This window comes from Sarcophilus harrisii, chromosome 4 (genome assembly GCF_902635505.1).
Source record: "Sarcophilus harrisii chromosome 4, mSarHar1.11, whole genome shotgun sequence".
In the NCBI taxonomy this organism is placed as follows: Eukaryota; Metazoa; Chordata; class Mammalia; order Dasyuromorphia; family Dasyuridae; genus Sarcophilus; species Sarcophilus harrisii.
In genome coordinates, this window is record NC_045429.1 from 241,109,036 (window position 1) to 241,126,881 (window position 17,846).

Below are 17,846 nucleotides of genomic sequence, written 5' to 3' on the forward strand. Positions count from 1 at the left end.
TGGAGAATTATTAGTTCCTTAAAGTTTCAGTCATGCTAGTTTAAATAAATTAATTCAGAAAAGCTCTTGTGGGTTTGGAAATGGGGGAGGATTTCTAGAAGAGCTCAGAAAAGGTCTGACATATTTGGATATATGAATTACAAATAATATTTAAAAAAAACAAAAACAAAATACATGTTCCTTAAAACCATAAAAAAGAACACTGTAGTTAAAGAATCACAATCTCAGTCAAACATTAAAATTCTTTGATTTAAGTAAATTTTTAAAAAAGTCTAATATGCTTTGCAACTGGAATAGTGTCTATACAACATTTACAGCCCAGCTAGGACATCTTCTATTACTCCCTGTAGGCACATTTCCTTGAGCTCATTTAGAGAGCAGCATGCAACTTCTAAGCAATTTATGGTTGCCTTTTGAGTGTCAGTATGTTAATAAAGAAGACCAAAACATAGTGGCAATCCTATTACAATTAGGATAATGAGTCACAATTTTTGCTTTTGATGTTTTAGTTCTTTGAACTCACTGAGCTTTGATTTGGTGTTTAGAAAACACTCTTACCACAGAAAACAGGGTATCAGAGAGAGATAACCAACCCAATGAGGGCAGAGGGAATACTTTAGTCCAGAAATAAATATAAGCATTTTTATTGCTTATCTTTTTTAGGGGGGGCATTAATGTTTGGAAGACAAATGAGTTATTCTAAATTAAAGAGAAATTTTTTAAAAAATTAATTAGAAAAATCAGCATTCATACCTTATTATGTGTCTGAGTTTGTCCAACCAGTATAAGAATATTTGATGAGATGATAGATAGGCAGAAGTTAATTAAGATTATTGACCTCTCAGATCGAATATATCTGTCCAAAGAGATAAATAATTGCAAATGTTAAAATTCAAAATAGGCATTCAGAGCTTTATCTTGTGCAACTTTTGAATTCATCAAGACTTAGGCCCATCAAAACAGTCTATTACATATAATAAAATATGTTTTAAAATGAAAAATTTTATAGAAAGTTGCATGTGTATGTATATGGGTCTCTCTCTCTCTCTCTCTCTCTCTCTCTCTCTCTCTCTCTGTGTGTGTGTGTGTGTGTGTGTGTGTGTATGAGAGAGAGAGAGAGAGATGTTCAAGTATGTCTAGAATTTATGTGATTTAGAGCTGAAAGGGACCTTAGTTATCAACTAACTCAGTCTCCTCATTTTATGGTTCAGAAAATGGAATACATTCCCAAGGATTTAAAGCAACCAATTCAAAATTGATATCCAAGTCTGCATAATTCAAAATTATTGCATGGTAAGGAATAATTTAGCATATTCTAAATTATGCTTTTGAATTGACCAATGAGAATTAATTTAAAGATTTAACCATACTTTTTATTATGTGATTTCTATAAAAACATAGGTTAATATTATGAAAATTTAAAACAAATATGATAAACCATGCTCATCATTGTTGTTATGTAGATCAACATAAAAAGAATTAATACCAATCTTACATATTCCATTTTTAGTTAATTTTAAAAGAGAATAATCATATTATATATATGTATATGTTATACGTAACATGCTATAAAAGTTTCCCAAAATAGAAAATATCTGCTTTATATTTATGTGTGCTAGAAGCCCCAAGGGATAATTCATTTTATTCAATCCCAGAATTAAAAAAAAAATTGATGGTACTATGAAGGCCCTCTGATTAAAAAAGTGCTCCCAAAGATTTAAATGATTGAGAAATTCTGTGGTAACTCAGTGGATGGCATTATGTATTTTATAATAATCCCTTCTGTCTTTGTACACTTTGTATACTTTGTTGATGCTTTATATTGGATCAGTATGCACAAGTAAATATGTTCTACAATAGGTATTGGTATTGAAACATCAGGATACAGAGTCTAAAACACAAAATTTAAATCCCTTTTTCCTAATTTAGTAATCATAAAGTGAAAAGCTCCAAATTTTGAGGCATATTCCAGGAGAGTAGAATAAAAAGTAATTTTACAATCTAGCAGGCATTCCATTCTTCCTCAAAATAACCCAAATGGTTACTACTAAAATCACATTCAGATTTTATTCCAGGACCTTTCCACCCTCACATATGAAGAAATTATTAGCATTTCAACTCTCATGATAGTCACAGACATTATAAATGGTAATGAATGTGTTATTTCTCATTCTCCCCTCCCCCCAATTCTCTACATGAAGTCTTAGTATTTCTAAAAAGTTTTGTGTGAGTTGCTTGCTCAAAAAATCATCTGCCAATTGTGTTTATGGTGTATGTATGAATTCATTTTAAAGAGTCAATATAATTGACAAATCAATCTCACATATTCCTTGTTCAGTTTTATATATATTTTGTTAAGCAATTTTAGTATGTAGGAGAGCCTAATTTCATGTAGAAGTAGTAGAATGGTTTGCTGATGGTTTTAGACAACAGAAAGTAGAAATATATTATGGATGCCTCTGAATTAAATATTTGCACTTATGGTAGTAAATGATGACTAGTTCAAATCATCAGCAAAAGAAGTTATTACTCTATTCCACATATGTGCCCACTAGGGGTTGTATCTAAAGTAATTGTCTTTCCAACCACCAACCACCAAGTCTTGAAATGCCCACGACTGTTCATGCTCACATTTCTTTGAGCAGACTAAGCAATAGTTTTCTTTCTTTTTTAAAAAATTTTTTTTTTGAGAATTGTCACAGACTAAAAGTCCAACACTATTGATTGTTTCAAGGATACATGGTTTCTTCACTAGTATATTCTCTCCAGTAATGCATATTTTAGGGAATGGTTTTCATGAAGTTCTGTGGCTAAAAAATTCATCAGCCTTATTCTTTTAAAAATATTCTCTTCTTCAAAGCTCACTTTGACTGACCCTCAGATTACAGATATATAGTCTATATCTAGTGGTTGTTCAGTCTTTCAGTTGCTCATTGACCCCATTTTTTTTCTTTTGGCAAAGATACTGAACTGGTTTGCCATTTCCTTTTTCATTTTACTCTTCTTGTTTTACTGATAAGGAAACTGAGGCAAATAGAGTTAAATGACTTGCCCAGAGCCACACACACAGTAAGGGTCTGCAACTAGATTTGAACTCAGTTCTTCCTGACTTCAGACCCATGACTCAATCTAGCATACAAGTAATTAAAAGATTTATAACTTCAAAGAGCTTCCTAACACACTCTTCATGGACATTGTATTTAAGTATACAGAGTCAGTTCCACATAATGTTAAAGAATTTCTCTAGGACTTCTTTGGAGAGGTGAATCCTTTACCATCAGAAAATAATGATCTTCCCAAGTAAAGAGCACTAGGTATCCCTAACTCTCCCAACAACCTTAACTGAAGAGAAATTTTTATAAATATGAACTTTTAAGATGTGAGAATTAATATATGTGAACAAGTTAACCTCATTGATGAGCCAGTGAAGCATTATTCATTAGAGGGAAAAAAGGGGGGAGAGAATGTTCACAAAGACAAAAATGAAGATAGAAAGTCTAATCAAATGGTCTCATTTTTACTGCTGTTCTAGGTACTGATTGACTTGTAAAACTTGTATTGGAGATGAGACCACCATCTATTTCAGATCCAATTTCACAGGTTCAAAACAATAGTTGTTTGGCAAATGCATTTAGGATAGAACAAATTTCTCTATTGAAGTTGTGTAACTAAAATGAAATAACAAAATTTGCGAGCATTATTCCTACAATACTAGGCCTTAAGAAAAATCTGAAGGTATGTCTTGTATGTTCCACAGAAATAAGTTCCAACCAATGTCATGGTATAATTTTTTCTAATACTGTCTTTACTACTTTTATATTATCTGCTTATTGCCTCATTTGATTTTTCACTCTTTTATAGGAAGGAAGAAATGTGATCCACTAGAAGGCCTTTGTGTTGAAGTGTTTAAGTAGTGTTAAGAAATAAATTTTTAAGGGAGCAGCTTAGTTTATTTGGCCTTCTTTAAATTCACAAGTATGAAATTCAGAAATTAACTACTTGATAACTGAGAAGTTATACTCAATATCCAAATATCATTTTTGTCCTGAATGGAAAACAGGAAACACAGAGAGCATTATGTAGCCCTCACTTGAGAGTTTTTGATGCATGGATAAGGGAGGAAAAGTGTGTTAACTAACAGCACAACTATGCACTAAATGACTAACATACTTAGAACTAGAGAAGAGAGAATATTTAAAAAAAAGAATATAGAGTCACCAACAGGTCAGCACATAATTAAGTCAGGTAAGGCATTCTAATTTTTCATGTTATAACTATTTTTTAAAATTATTGCACAAAGTAAATAAAGCAGACAGACATAAATGGGTATCAGATTTCTCAATTTATCTCTAAATTACTGAATATTTCATTCATGTATAAAAAGCAAATGCATACCTCCATAATGCTGCATAGACAACTGCTAGGGTGATCAAGGCCAAGCAAGACAGACCACTGCCTACTATGAGTGTTACTGAAGGTGCCCCAGATGATTCCATGATCTGTAAGTCACAGGCATGTGTGAACACACACAAACAAAAACAAAAACAAGAGGAGCATTTTTATAAAAATTAAAAACAGAACAAATTGAGTAAAACCAAATTACTATTTAAGAAATATCACCAAAACCTAGTTTGTCTTTGGAACAACTTACTTGCCAAAGCTTTCATCTCTCCAGTGACTAATTCTATCGACTACTCCTCTTCTTCTCCAACCCCCAATATAAGAAGATATAAATAAGGCCTTGTAGGCTTAAAATGTTAAGATTATACAGTACCACTTTAATAAGCTATTTTAAAACAGAGACCTGAAACTCTACCTTGGTAGTCATTTGCATATTAAATCATTTTTCAGCTACAACTTACAGCTGTATCTTTTCCTTCCAAAATATATTTAGTAATTTATCTATGGATATTTAATAATATTTTCTTTATTCATTTCATTCATTCAATACTTATTTAATTATTCAAAATCTAGTTCATGCTTACTTAAAATTTATCAAACTTTCTGACTTTTAACAACTTTGTCCTAAGTCAAGTATTCTCCATTTAATTTTCCTTTCTTGGCCTCTGAGCAGCCTAAAGAAATTCTGTTTTCTGGGACAGAAATATAATTCATAATTTTGCTAATGAATATTATATGCAGAATTAATTTTCACAATACCAACAACAATAGTAAAACATATGACCTTGAAAAATAGTCTTATTTCCTATTAAAGACAATTTTAAAAAGTAAACATTTACTACTCAAGTCACTTTTTTGCTTAGAAATTAACATGACAAAAAGCAGTAAAACTGCTATTTTAAAAGTATTTTTTTTTTTAGTATTGAAAGTTTGAAAGGGTATGTTAAAAGCCAGTAGGCTGTTTCAAAGCCTCAGGGATTTAGCAAAATTGTATTTCAGCATGTTATCTTCTTTATCTATATAAGAGAGGAAACTAGAATTCTTTAGGCCAAATTTAGGTTGAAATATAACATTTATTGGAATTGTTATGTCCATTTCTAGAAATAATTTCTAATATACAACATAAGCAAATTATTCCCCATTTAGACACTGCCTCACAACTCTGCTTTGGAAACTATTTTCAGAAACCTCTTGTACTTATAAAGATGGATAATACTTTTTATATTTTATGATTTACTGAAAACTTGATTTAATCCCCCCCTCCCAAATATCAGCAGACAACCCAAAAATCTGGACTGAAAATATCCAATGCAGATCTGCAATGTGTTTAGCTACAGTGTCTGGGATTTTCATTCTACTATCAACAGTATCCTTACAAATTCCTTGGAATATCTTTACAATCTTAAAAATGCAACTAAGTTGGCAATTATTTTATTTGAAAGTTTGCAGCACATTAGTATTACAGTGAGAAAGCTTTCTCAATTATTTACTGCAGAAAATTCAAGTTAGAAGACATAAAATTGAGTAGGATTTAGTTCTATCACACCAACTGGAATTCAATTCACTAAGCTACTGTAGCCAAGGTGGAGACGAACCTAATTTTGCCATCCTGTAATATCGTACATCCCCCCATCTAAAATGCAGTTCTCTGGAGAAACACTCCACAAAATATCCCTGTCTTTACATTAAACCGTGTTTTCCCTTTGTTACTTACTATTTCTCTAGGTTGCTGAGCCAAAATGGCGAAGGTGGAGAGACGATCACATAAGCATTTCGTATGGGATGCATCGGTAAGCACAGTTTTACATCCCTGGGTGGACCAGGTTCCCAAAGACTCGTTCCTGCAAAGGTGGGGGGAAGGGGGAAATCAGGATAATTATGCCTGATGACCAATTCCGTAAAGAAGAAAATGCAGTTTAATTGAGAGAATCGTCTACTGTAGTTCCCGGACAGAAAGAATCTACTTGTTGTTGAACAGGACGTAATTTAGATGCATCTCCAGTTGTACAGTAATGCAAAGCAAGGGGGGGGGGGGGGGGGGGGGGGAGGGGGGGGGGGGGGGGGCGCGGAGGAAAGCAGGCTGGAGACTGTGCAGCGTGCAGAGAGCTGTCCAGCGCCGTTGGTGCTGAAACCAGGGCTTGCTCTGTCCAGCCCTCTGAGAGGAACCCAGCAGCGGCAGAGGAGGCAGCAGCGGCAATAGCAGCCTGAGCTTTGGCAGCTACTTCCTCTGCTCATCGGATCATTTCAAACACTCGTGGTGTAAAGAGGCTTTTCTTATTCTCAAACCAGCTCTGACTTCCGTCCCGCATTTTTGGCGGTGAATGTTGGTATTTAAAATGCGGATTTCTCTGAAAAACCTGCCTAAAAGATTACATTGGTTTGTCTGGGTGATACCAGATCTTCTCTGCTGCTGGTTAGGGGTATTTTCCTTCTTATAAAATTAGCTGCTGTAAAAATTTCACCCTGGAAACGGGAAGCAACGACAGCGGCATCAGATGATTCCAACTCTAACTGCCTTTGCCTTAGATCCAGCAGAGGGGTGGGTTTCAGCACTGCTTACACTGCCAGAACCAAAGACACGAGTTTGCCCTCCAGACTTCACTCAGCCTAACTCGCCTCTGCGGCCCCTTTGATTTGTTCCCCTCCCCCTTTCTGTTTGAGTTGGGGCAACAGCCTCAGGATAACCCTAAATCAATGGGAAATCTGAGGGAATGGCCCCGACTGCCAGTCTAGTGTGGGGGTAAGGGGCTGATTGAGGGCGGGGAGAAAAGTTCCAGGATCAATTCATTTTCCCCCTATTAGATTTAGCCATTCAAAATGCTAAAGCATATGGTCTGTTTCCCACCCCAGCAGAACAATAAAAATGGTATCAACCTACATTTTCTTTGTGCAGGGAAAAAAGAAAAAAAAAAGAAAGAATCACCCCCTCCACCCCCAAATGAACCAAACTAGAGAGATTATTTCTATAGGAAAAAAAGAAAGAAAAAAAAAAGATATTCATTTCACTAATCAATCCTAGTATCATTACACATGTCACGCATTAAATGAATCATTTGTTTTTCCCCCTTAAGAACAAACATAGAAACTCTCTAGCTAACAGCATCATTTATTGCAAATTTCTCTTTGCATCAACCCAAGTCCCCAAATGGAATAAACTAATCAAAGAGGAAGAAAATAAATATCTTAATAATAATTTGTTAAGTTATGATTCTATATCTTCTACTTTGAATGCCTCAGAATTTTCAACTAAAATACGTATGCAATATATTCCTGAGAGGTTTCTACAAGTAACATCCCTAAAGTCCAGGAACAACTGTACTTAACAATGAATTTCAAAATACAATAATTTACAATAGATCATTTTGGCACCTTGTAACGACATTTCTACCCATGATGAGACAAAAAGATACAGAACAATTGTGGGAAATAGTTTAAAATACTCTCAAACTCATCCAAATAATTCTTTGCCTCATGTTTAAGAGATTTTTATATTTTTCATTAAGGTGTACTGAAATGCCAAATTTTATTTTAAAAAGCAAAGAAAAAGTTGTGGTGCTCTTTTTCCTACCAAATTTCCTACCAAATTTTAATTCCACTTCAACTTTGATTTCACTATTTTTCTGTCTCTTATCTAATTGTAGCTTACAGTTAAAGCTAAATGAAATACATTTATCTCTGCTGATTACATACCAAAGAAACATTTAAGAAAAAAAGGTATTTTAAAACGTTAGAATCAATTATTCTTCTTAAAAAGGAACTTCATCACAATGCAGCCATCTAACCATCATGTTCTCAAGGTGATGTCCAAAGATTTTTATTTCAATATTTTATTATAATTATATGCATCTTAACAAAGAAAACCAGGAAAAAAGCTTTATTTGAAAGAAAATATAAATATTTGTAAAATGAAAATTTATTTGCTAAATACATAAATATGCTGCTTAATTATTCCTGAAAGATATGTTCAATTCAAGAATATTCTTGAGATCTACAGATCACATATACATAAGCAAGTCCTTCAAAAGCAGTACTCTTTACACAACTGAGTAGGCCCTGATTAGGAAAATTAGAAAAGAAGCCAAGGTTTGTCTTTAGCTTCAGCTGATGTAGGCATTCTCTTTTTCTCTTTTCATTTTCTTCTTCCTTAATAAGTACCCAGAATTCAGTTCTTTACTGTGGTACTCACAGGTCTTCTTCCCAAAATAGCGATCACATGTTCCAAAATGTTCCTCCCTCCTCAAAACTTCTATTATTTCCTTGTCCTGATCAGATAAGCAAATTCATACCAAGATGTGAATGACTTATAATAACTTTGTATTTAATCCTTCCCAAATGTCTATTGCATTTAAAGAGAAAGAACTAAAAGAATGATTCTTTACATTATAAATTTTCTATTAATAAGGTATATTATTGAATATATTTATGTAAAATTTTTCAGCCTCACTTTCATTCAGAGTTATTTGTAATTTTTTGGGCACAGATAAAACACACACACACATGTAATATTCATTTTCTCTTGTATTTTTCTACTCTATGAATTTTTAAAATCAATAATATGCATGTCCTGTTGACTTCAAGAAGAAGCGGTAAAGGTAAATTGATATGCAGTAATCCTAACATATAATAAAATTGCTTCTAATAGTGCAAGGAGAAAGGATATATACCAGTAGTCACAATGCATAGTTTTCTATTTGCCTTTAAATAATATGCCTATGAATTATTCTTTCTCCCATGTTTTCCAATAATTTACTTTCATCAAATGATTTATTCTATAATATCTTATAATGAATTTTTTGGCATAAAATATATTTATGTGTTGAAGAATATATGATATAATAATAAATGAACAATGTTTACTAAGCACCTACTGTGTTCAAAGTACTGTTATGAAGCACAAAATATAGAATGAGGATCTAGCCATAACAAATTAGTAATAACATGTTTCTTATTATGCATGTGTTTTTTGAGCTCTCTGGTACTCTTTCAGATAGCTTTAAAAAGTCATTAAACCTATAAGAAATACTATGACAATATCAAAGCTTGCACACTTATAATTATTCTATATTCACTCTTGCACTCCTATGTTAAGTAACTATCTAATACCTCTTTTTTTATTTCATTGTTAGGTTCAAAGAATTAAAGAATGTATCTGATCTAATTATTCATTTAGTCAATCAGAATTTATTAAACATCTTTAATGTGTTAGACACTAGGGATTCATAGAATTAAATGAAACATTCCTTACCCTCAAGGAACTTACATTCTATTGGAGGAGACTATATATATATATATATATATATATATATATATATATATATATATATAGTCTCCTCCAATAGAATATATATATATATATATATACATGCAAATATAAATAACATACTTTCAGTATTGCAGTTTTAAATATATTTTATATTCTTGGGACCAATGGAAAGTACTAGCAACTGGAGGCTTAGGAAAGATCATGGGTAGAACATAGTATTTGAAAGCACCTTTTAAAAAACAGGGTTTCTAAAAGGTGGAGTTAAGAAGGGAAAATATTTCCAGACCTCAGGGAACAATCTGAGCAAAATCAGGGAGGGGAAACAATGGCTTGCAACCAAGTATAAAGAAAAACATGTTTCAAAATACACATTTCCATGTGAAGGCAAAGAGCAAATGATTTCAGTTTTTATGTCTTTCATTAGGTCTGGGTCAGGCTCATCTCTTTAAATTTTTCTTACTATGGTCAGTTCCCACTTCTGTGACCATATTTATAATATGTGACTGTATTCTGTAATGTCAAAATTAACAGGGCAAATATTCTGTTCACTACAATGAAATATAGTGTAATAAAACATTGTTAATACAAATATAAAGTGACATATGTCAAGACTGTTCAAAGGTTTCATGATTTTATCACTTGAGATAGCAAAAAAATTGAAAGCTCCCTTCAAACAAGTCTTTTGTAGACAAGTTGTCCATTTTGCTTCTTCATCAGTCACTGTGTAAATTATTGATTAGAAGTAAACTAAGTACTTTAAGCGAGTCATTAACATTCCATTTATTCAGAATTGAAGCTGATACTTTAACAATAATTTTATACATTTTCTCAACTATTTTTTATAAATTGTCACAATTTAAAGCAAAGTATATGAACATTAGCATCCAGAAAAAAAAAATTGATAAATTTGCCAGTGTTCTTGTGTCACTACAAGAAAGTAATTCACTCTAGGAGAATTTGGAAAACTTTTTAATTCATATTTTAAGCAAAATACCAAAATGATGATCTGCTTCTTAATGTGAACTGGTCTGACAACACAGAAACATTTAATTGGCAGAATGTGGCAACATGATCCACTGTAATATTATCTGAGGTCCTTTTTGGTTTTAAAAGAGTCCTCTTTTTAAAAAGTACCTCTTATTTGGGATCTCAAAAGCAATGGTAATTCAACTTAACTTTCCATGGTGATTATGTCCAATATAGTAATAAAGCCAGGAACATAATCAATATCATTTGATAATGTATATAGCTGTCATTAACTACATTTAAAAAATTGAACAAATAATTAATGAATGACTGATATTCTACTAGGTACTCTGGAGGAAACATGAGAATTACAAAGTACAGTCTGTCCTAAAGGAGTTTAGAATCTAATTGGAGAGATGAAATAATGTTGAACTCAAGTTTACTTTTCAAAACATGTGTTAAATTTTTCACAATTTATCAAATTATAAAAGATACAATTTATATCATAATTTCTTTTTGCTTCTAAATCTACATTAGAAATTCAATTTTTGATGGATATGACATATGCTTTTATTCTATATTGTATTTCAGACTTATATAAAGCACTGTATAAAATGTTAGGATTGGAGTCAGGAAGACCTGAGTTCAAATCAGGTTGTTGACACTTACAAGTTATATGATGCTAGAAAAGTTACTTAAGCTGTGTTTGCCTCAATTTCTTCATCTGTAATAACAGCATCAACCTCACAGGTTGTTATAAGGATCAAGTGAGATAAGAATTGTAATGTAATTAACTTGGTGCCTGGTACATAAAAAAATGCTATATCAAAGGCTTGCTGTTGTTCAGTCATGTTCAGTTTTTTCCAAATCTTTGTGACCCCATTTGAAGTTTTCTTGGCAGAGGTACTAAAATGGTTTGCTATTTCTTTTCCAGATCTTTTTCCAGATGAACAATCAGATCCACAGCAATAAGAGACTTACCAAGGGTCACACAACTGGTAAATGTCTGAGGCTAGATGTGAAGTCAAGGAGATGAGAGTCTTTCTGACTCAAGGCCCTGTCCTCTATCTACTGTACCATCTAGCTGCCCATATCAATAGTTGTAATTGTTGTTATATAAAAGAATTGAAACAAATAGATGAGGTAGTAGAGTGTCAGGTTCAAATCTAATCTCAGATAATATTAGCTATGTATATTAATGAATATACATTATAGCTAATGTATAGTTATTAGCCCAGTTTAATGACTGGGCAAGTCATTAAACACCAGTTGCCTCAGTTTCCTCATACATAAAATGAGCTGAAGAAGGAAAAGGTAAACTATTCTATTGTGATTGCCAAGAAAATCCCAAATGGGATAACAAAAGAGTTGGACATGAGTGAAAAGTGACTGAACAACAACAAGGTGGTTTTTTTTTGTTTGTTTGTTTGCTACATTTGGTTAAAAATCAGATTGTTTAATTAAAAATAGCTTCTTAACATATTTATATCCTTCCCCCTCCCAAGTCATAGGAAATATTCTGAAATCTCAACTCCATCCTTCAGGGATCACTACAAAATGGGATTAATTAAATACTTTTGGTTAAGAATAGATTTTGCCACCTTTCATTAGAAAAAAAATAGAGGGTTAACTGCATAATAAGAATAGAAATAAAATATGAAAATCATAAAATTGAAGAATTCTGTATATGGCATCAAACATATTTATAAATAGCCACACCATCAATTAGTAGACTAGCGAATTTCCAAAATTAATCATCAAATCAATCAAAAGTATACCAAATATAGGAGGAAATAGAAAGAAAAACTAGAGGTGGTGTAAGATAGATTCATTGAAGATGTTAAAAGCTAGGAGACAAGAGGATGAAAAGGGTTCATTGAAAGAGAGAGAGAAGAGCTGGTTAGAAAAGTAGGAAAGGAATTACAAAAGCCAAGTGTGACAAAAATTAAGGTGGGGGGAGGGAATATAGTTTTAAGAAAGTATAGTCAGCAGACATTAAAGTGAGATTAAAAGGGTTAAGGACTTTAAAAGGACCTTTTCATCTAGTGACATTACAGATGATAGTTTTAATGGACTTATGGAGAAAGAATCCTATTTGCAGGGCAATTAGTGAGGGCATAGATAAACCCTATTGAAATGGAGTAAATTTTTATATATTATAAATTGAATGAGATGGACAGCAAAAAGAATGACAGAATTAACATTATTGAATGAGATATAATGGTTAAATAAGTTAATTTTTTAAGATAGGGAGATAGGCAGGAACCCTTGGAAAGGAAGATAGTGAAAATATTAAAGGAATAACTATGGTGATGCATGGAGAATAAGACAGATTTCTTGTCACCAATGAATTACATATGATGTGAAAAAGCATAAGATATATGTATGAATGGATATATACAAAACATATTACATGTATACTGCAATTATATCATTTTATGAGTTGCATATATGATGTAAAATTCTAAACTGTACTTACATATAATTAAATATGTATATGCTTATATAATTTTAGTGAAATGTGAAGATATAATGGAAAGAAAAAATTCATTCCTTTATGAAAGGATCATGTGAAAAAAAGATGCTGAGGTAGCTATTAAAACACATGCCAATATTAAGTCAAAAGATATTGAATGGAATCATATATCACTGCTACCAAATAATGTCACTGATATACTACTATAAATTAGCTAAGTAATTTGAAAACTAGATTTTACTAGACTAAGAAGAATTTTTAAAAGTTACTTTTTGTATGCAGTAAGGCATGTCATAAATCCTTTCTCTAATAATTCTCTAAAAGTATTGAAAATCTTGCTTAGTAATCTCTATTACAAAAACAAATTTAGTCTATTTTCTTCTCCTCCCACCTCTGATAAATATGTGTTTGTGTTGGTAAACAGTTATCAACTTGGCAATTGTTTGTGACATCCTAGTTGTTATAATGAAAATACTATGAAAGTAAATAAAAGTTAATGTGAACACTAATTTTCAACTACTCTCTGACCAGTAAGTTCCTGCATAAGAATAGTCATTATAAAAAGGTAAAGAAAGCTAATGTTTACCAAAAACCTTACATAAAAATAACCTGGGCCACTTTCTATTCTGATAGTTAATTCAACTCAAAATTGTCTCTCTCTCTCTCTGTCTCTCTCTCTCTCTCTCTGCTCTTTTTTCTTCTCCCCCTCTCTCTTTCTTTTCTTCCATTCCTCTCTCCCTACCTCCAACATTTCTTTAGCTTAAAAATTAAGATCATCCAAATTTTCATCTATCTGAATAATAAAACCACCAGGAGATAAGGTTCTTTCATTTCATGTACTTAGAATCAGTGAACTTTTCTCTTCAAGTACCTTCCTATCTAGAGAACCTTAACTCTTTCAACAACAAAGAAAGCCACTTTTTTTATGGAAAACAACAAAAAAAAACTTTTAGGGAAATTCATATTACAATCTTAAAATGAATATGACTATATCAAAACTATAGAGTATTCTAATTCTGAACTATTTCTCAAAATCTAAAAAATAAATTTAATACATAAATGGCTCCACAAGACAAAATTTTTTATAAAAAGTAAAGATTCTTTCTGAACTTGTCAATGCATTATGATGTACTGAAATGAATTAATAGTGCTTGGGTTCATTGATTGAGTCTTTTTTTATTATCTTCTGCTTTTCACAGAAGAGGTCTAATCTTACATAATCATTTGCTTAGGTTGTATAAATAATTTTTATGAGGAAATAAACTTTGCTATTTGATATTTTTCTTCTGAGCAATCTGAAGAAGCCTTATAGTTTTAACCGTTATTTTTAAGAGACCTAGCCCAAAGGCATCTTACTCAAAAGCTCAATGCCAGAAGCTTGCAAATCAAGGTCAAGAGTTTTTCCCGGAATTTTATACCGAGTGCCTAGTTAAAAAGTATAGGAAAAGACTAGAGTTTTTTTCTATAGTTTTCAAAGCCTCTGTCCTGTAAACTGCTGCATTTTGAACTGCTGCAACTGAAAATGATTTATTAATCATTTTAATTTTAATTAAGTGGCATGAATATATATATTCAACATATTTCATGTTAATAAAATATATTAAAATTTGAAAGGGGCAGTGATTCAGCATGACTATAAAAGATAGATTTTTTTTTTACTTTTTTTTACAATTTTTTTTTTTAGTTTTAATGCTATTTATGGAATCTGTTATTGGCCTGATCTAATTATGTCTTTTGGCAAAGCACCATAGATAACATATCCTTATTCTCTTAAAATTGTGCATGCTTTTATTACATATTTAAACATTCTAGATTTTATATTTCAGATGCTTAAGACAAAAGGAAACAATGTTCTACTATAAGTGAGCTAACTCTTTCAAAATATACCAAAATTTTTAATTGAAAAATTTTTAAAGTAGTAAATAAGAATATTAAGATTCCTAGGCTAGTGTTAAACTGTTCTCTTTGGGCATTTGTACATTTTGGAATAACATAAAATGAGGTATTAATGAGGTATCTTTGTGCAAACTTTATGAGATATTATGGGCAAACTGAGTGACTGAACATTGACGTACAAAACATGGATATATCACAATTAGTTGAAAGGAGACAATTATGATTATTGAAAAGAGAGCTGCCACAGAAAATAAGTAGCAAGAAGATAAAATAATATCTATTATTGATAGGACATGACACAAATCAAATATAAACTAGGGAGGAAAAACTAGCCCACTAAAACTTGAGAGGGCTATATTCAAATGCACATAAAATCTTTCTGACTTTATGTTCCATGCCAACTGATTACAGCTTTCTCTTTTGTTCACATTAAGAATATCACTGCCTAGTCCTAAATACAAAGAAGCCAAATCACATTTTGTACATATTCAATAATGCAATGAGACATATTCTACAAAATAAAACTTTCTGCTATTATTTTTATCTAATAGTTTCAAGGTGAATTTTCCTATTCTTAGTTTTTCTTCTAAATTACAATATTTATTTTTTGAGTTGTCAGAAACTAATTTTTAAAATGGTATAGAGACTCGGCCCCCCTTTTTAATCATCTATAACTCTTATGGGTAAACACAAATCTAGCAAGAGAGCCAGGAAAATGATATATATACCATAAATGCAACAATGCAAATGGAAAGAATGACCACTATAATTGAAAATGAAATAATAAAGAACTAGCTATTCAAAAGCTTGACCTCTCAAAAGAAAATGAGATATGAAAATATTTCCCTCCACTATTTTGTTCAGCTATGTATCCTTGCATATAATATTAGATTATTTGCATGTTTGATATATTTGTACGTGGATTATGTTTCTCTTCTTTCTTTAAAAAATAATGTGTTATAAGGGATACATCTTAGAAGAAAATAGGAGATAGTTACAGGAAAAACATAGGCAATGTTAAAAAAGGATATTAATACATTTAAAAAATAAATATTAATATCTTATGACCATAAAGATTCCAACAACTGGTTTTTAAACTAAGGAGGTCTTTCCTTTCCTTCAAATGATTGTTAATATATGAAAAATACTCATAGCATTGCTTTTGTGTGGAAGCAAATAACTGGGGAAAAAGTAGATCATCATGGATTTTAGAACGGCTAAACAAATGCTTTGAGTGATGGAATATTACTGTGTTGCAAAAAAAACCCCAACAAATATGATGAATACAGAGAAACTTAGATTTATATAAGCAAAGAGAAGTAGAATCAAGAAAATAGCATATATGACTAAAACAATACAAATAGAAAAACCCTAATTAGGACAAAATAGTAAAAAAAGAATGTTGTAAAACTGTAAAGAATAAGCTGAGTTCCAAAGAGATAGATATGTGGGCATATCCTTTGTAAAGGTGAGGGGTGTTTAGGTAAGGTACTTTGCAAATGATGCCAGATATATTTGATGCTTTCATAACTTTTGATTATTTGGTTTGTTCATTCTCTTTTCTTTCCCTTTAAAAAAACTCTATTATAAGGGATGATATTCTTCAAGATGGGAAATATTGAAAATGTAAAAACTAAAAGAGCTCATAAAAATCTATTTTAAATATAGTATTTTATATCATCTTTTATATCATCCACAATGTCCTCATATAAATACATATCTACGCCACCCTTTCCACATAGAATGGTATAGCAACATGTATAGTTTTATATAGTATAGTTTGACTATTTTTGCTCTTTCACATGTTTAATAAGGTTACATTAGAAATAAATATTTCCAATTTCAGATTTAGACCAAATTTGTCAGGTAATTTTTGGTAAGTCATTTGACTTGAAGATCTCATCTTTTGCTTAATTTTTTCTCTGTAAAACAAACCTAATATCTGCTTTAACTATATTACAGAAATGTTAAAATAAAATTAAGTAAGTTATAAAAGAGGCTTCAAAAATAATTACAATAATAAAAAGATATAAGCCAATATCAATAGAAAATAGTTCAATAAAAAATAAATCTTACTGGATTGGAAATAAGAACATTGAATTTCTAGTACTCATTCTGCCCCTAATGATATGTTTGAACTTGGGTCAGCTATTTATTCTCTCCATATCTCAAGATTTTTTGCTATGTAATAAAGATATTTTGTTACATTTTCTTAAAAGCCCTTGTCAATTTTAGTACTTCATTTTTTAAGATAAGAAAACTGAGGCCTCCAAAAATCAGATAGCTCACCAAAAATTAAACATTGTTTATGGTTTTCTCCATGTTCATAATCCTATATTGCTAGTCCAAGAAAATATCCTTTGTTCTTTGTGAAATCATCATTTCATTTTTCTATAGGCAGAGTAAAACTCAAGTATTAGATTTGGAATGAAGTAATGTATTCTATAAGCCTATTTTTCCCTAAAAGGGTCAAAAATAGCTATAGATTCAGTCGCTCATTTTTAGAGTTTTCTTTGGGGTCACACATCGGAATCAAAATGTAACTTTTAAATAACTCAATGCAAGCAAAGTATTGAATACAAAGTATTCCTATTTGTCAGAGGGACCCATGTTACATCATGTTATGTATCTCAAAAGAAGTTGGTATGGTCATTCTACCACTAAAATAATTTGATCTCAAAATGAAAACTTCCCATTTAAATGATTATCTCTAAAATATGTTGAAAGTAGAAACAAAGATCCTAGAAATTTGGCTGAATTTGGGGAGAGTAAATTTTCTCTGTCTGGCAGACACATATACATATATTTATATATTCAAGAAGCTTCAAATTACTCATTCAGTAT

At 31.4% G+C, this 17,846-nt stretch overlaps 1 protein-coding gene across 6 annotated transcripts in view; it reads right to left on the reverse strand.

Annotated features, from left to right (window-relative positions):
• ADGRB3 (adhesion G protein-coupled receptor B3) overlaps positions 1-17,846 on the reverse strand; it is an 856,580-nt gene that overhangs the window by 178,062 nt on the left and 660,672 nt on the right. For all 6 annotated transcript variants that reach the window (XM_031964675.1, XM_031964677.1, XM_031964676.1 and 3 more), the window contains 3 exons: positions 6,116-6,242; positions 4,396-4,499; positions 754-856 (listed from right to left, as the gene is read on the reverse strand). In XM_031964675.1, the coding sequence (XP_031820535.1) occupies positions 754-856; positions 4,396-4,499; positions 6,116-6,242 (334 nt within the window). The remainder of the gene's footprint in view (positions 1-753; positions 857-4,395; positions 4,500-6,115; positions 6,243-17,846) is intronic.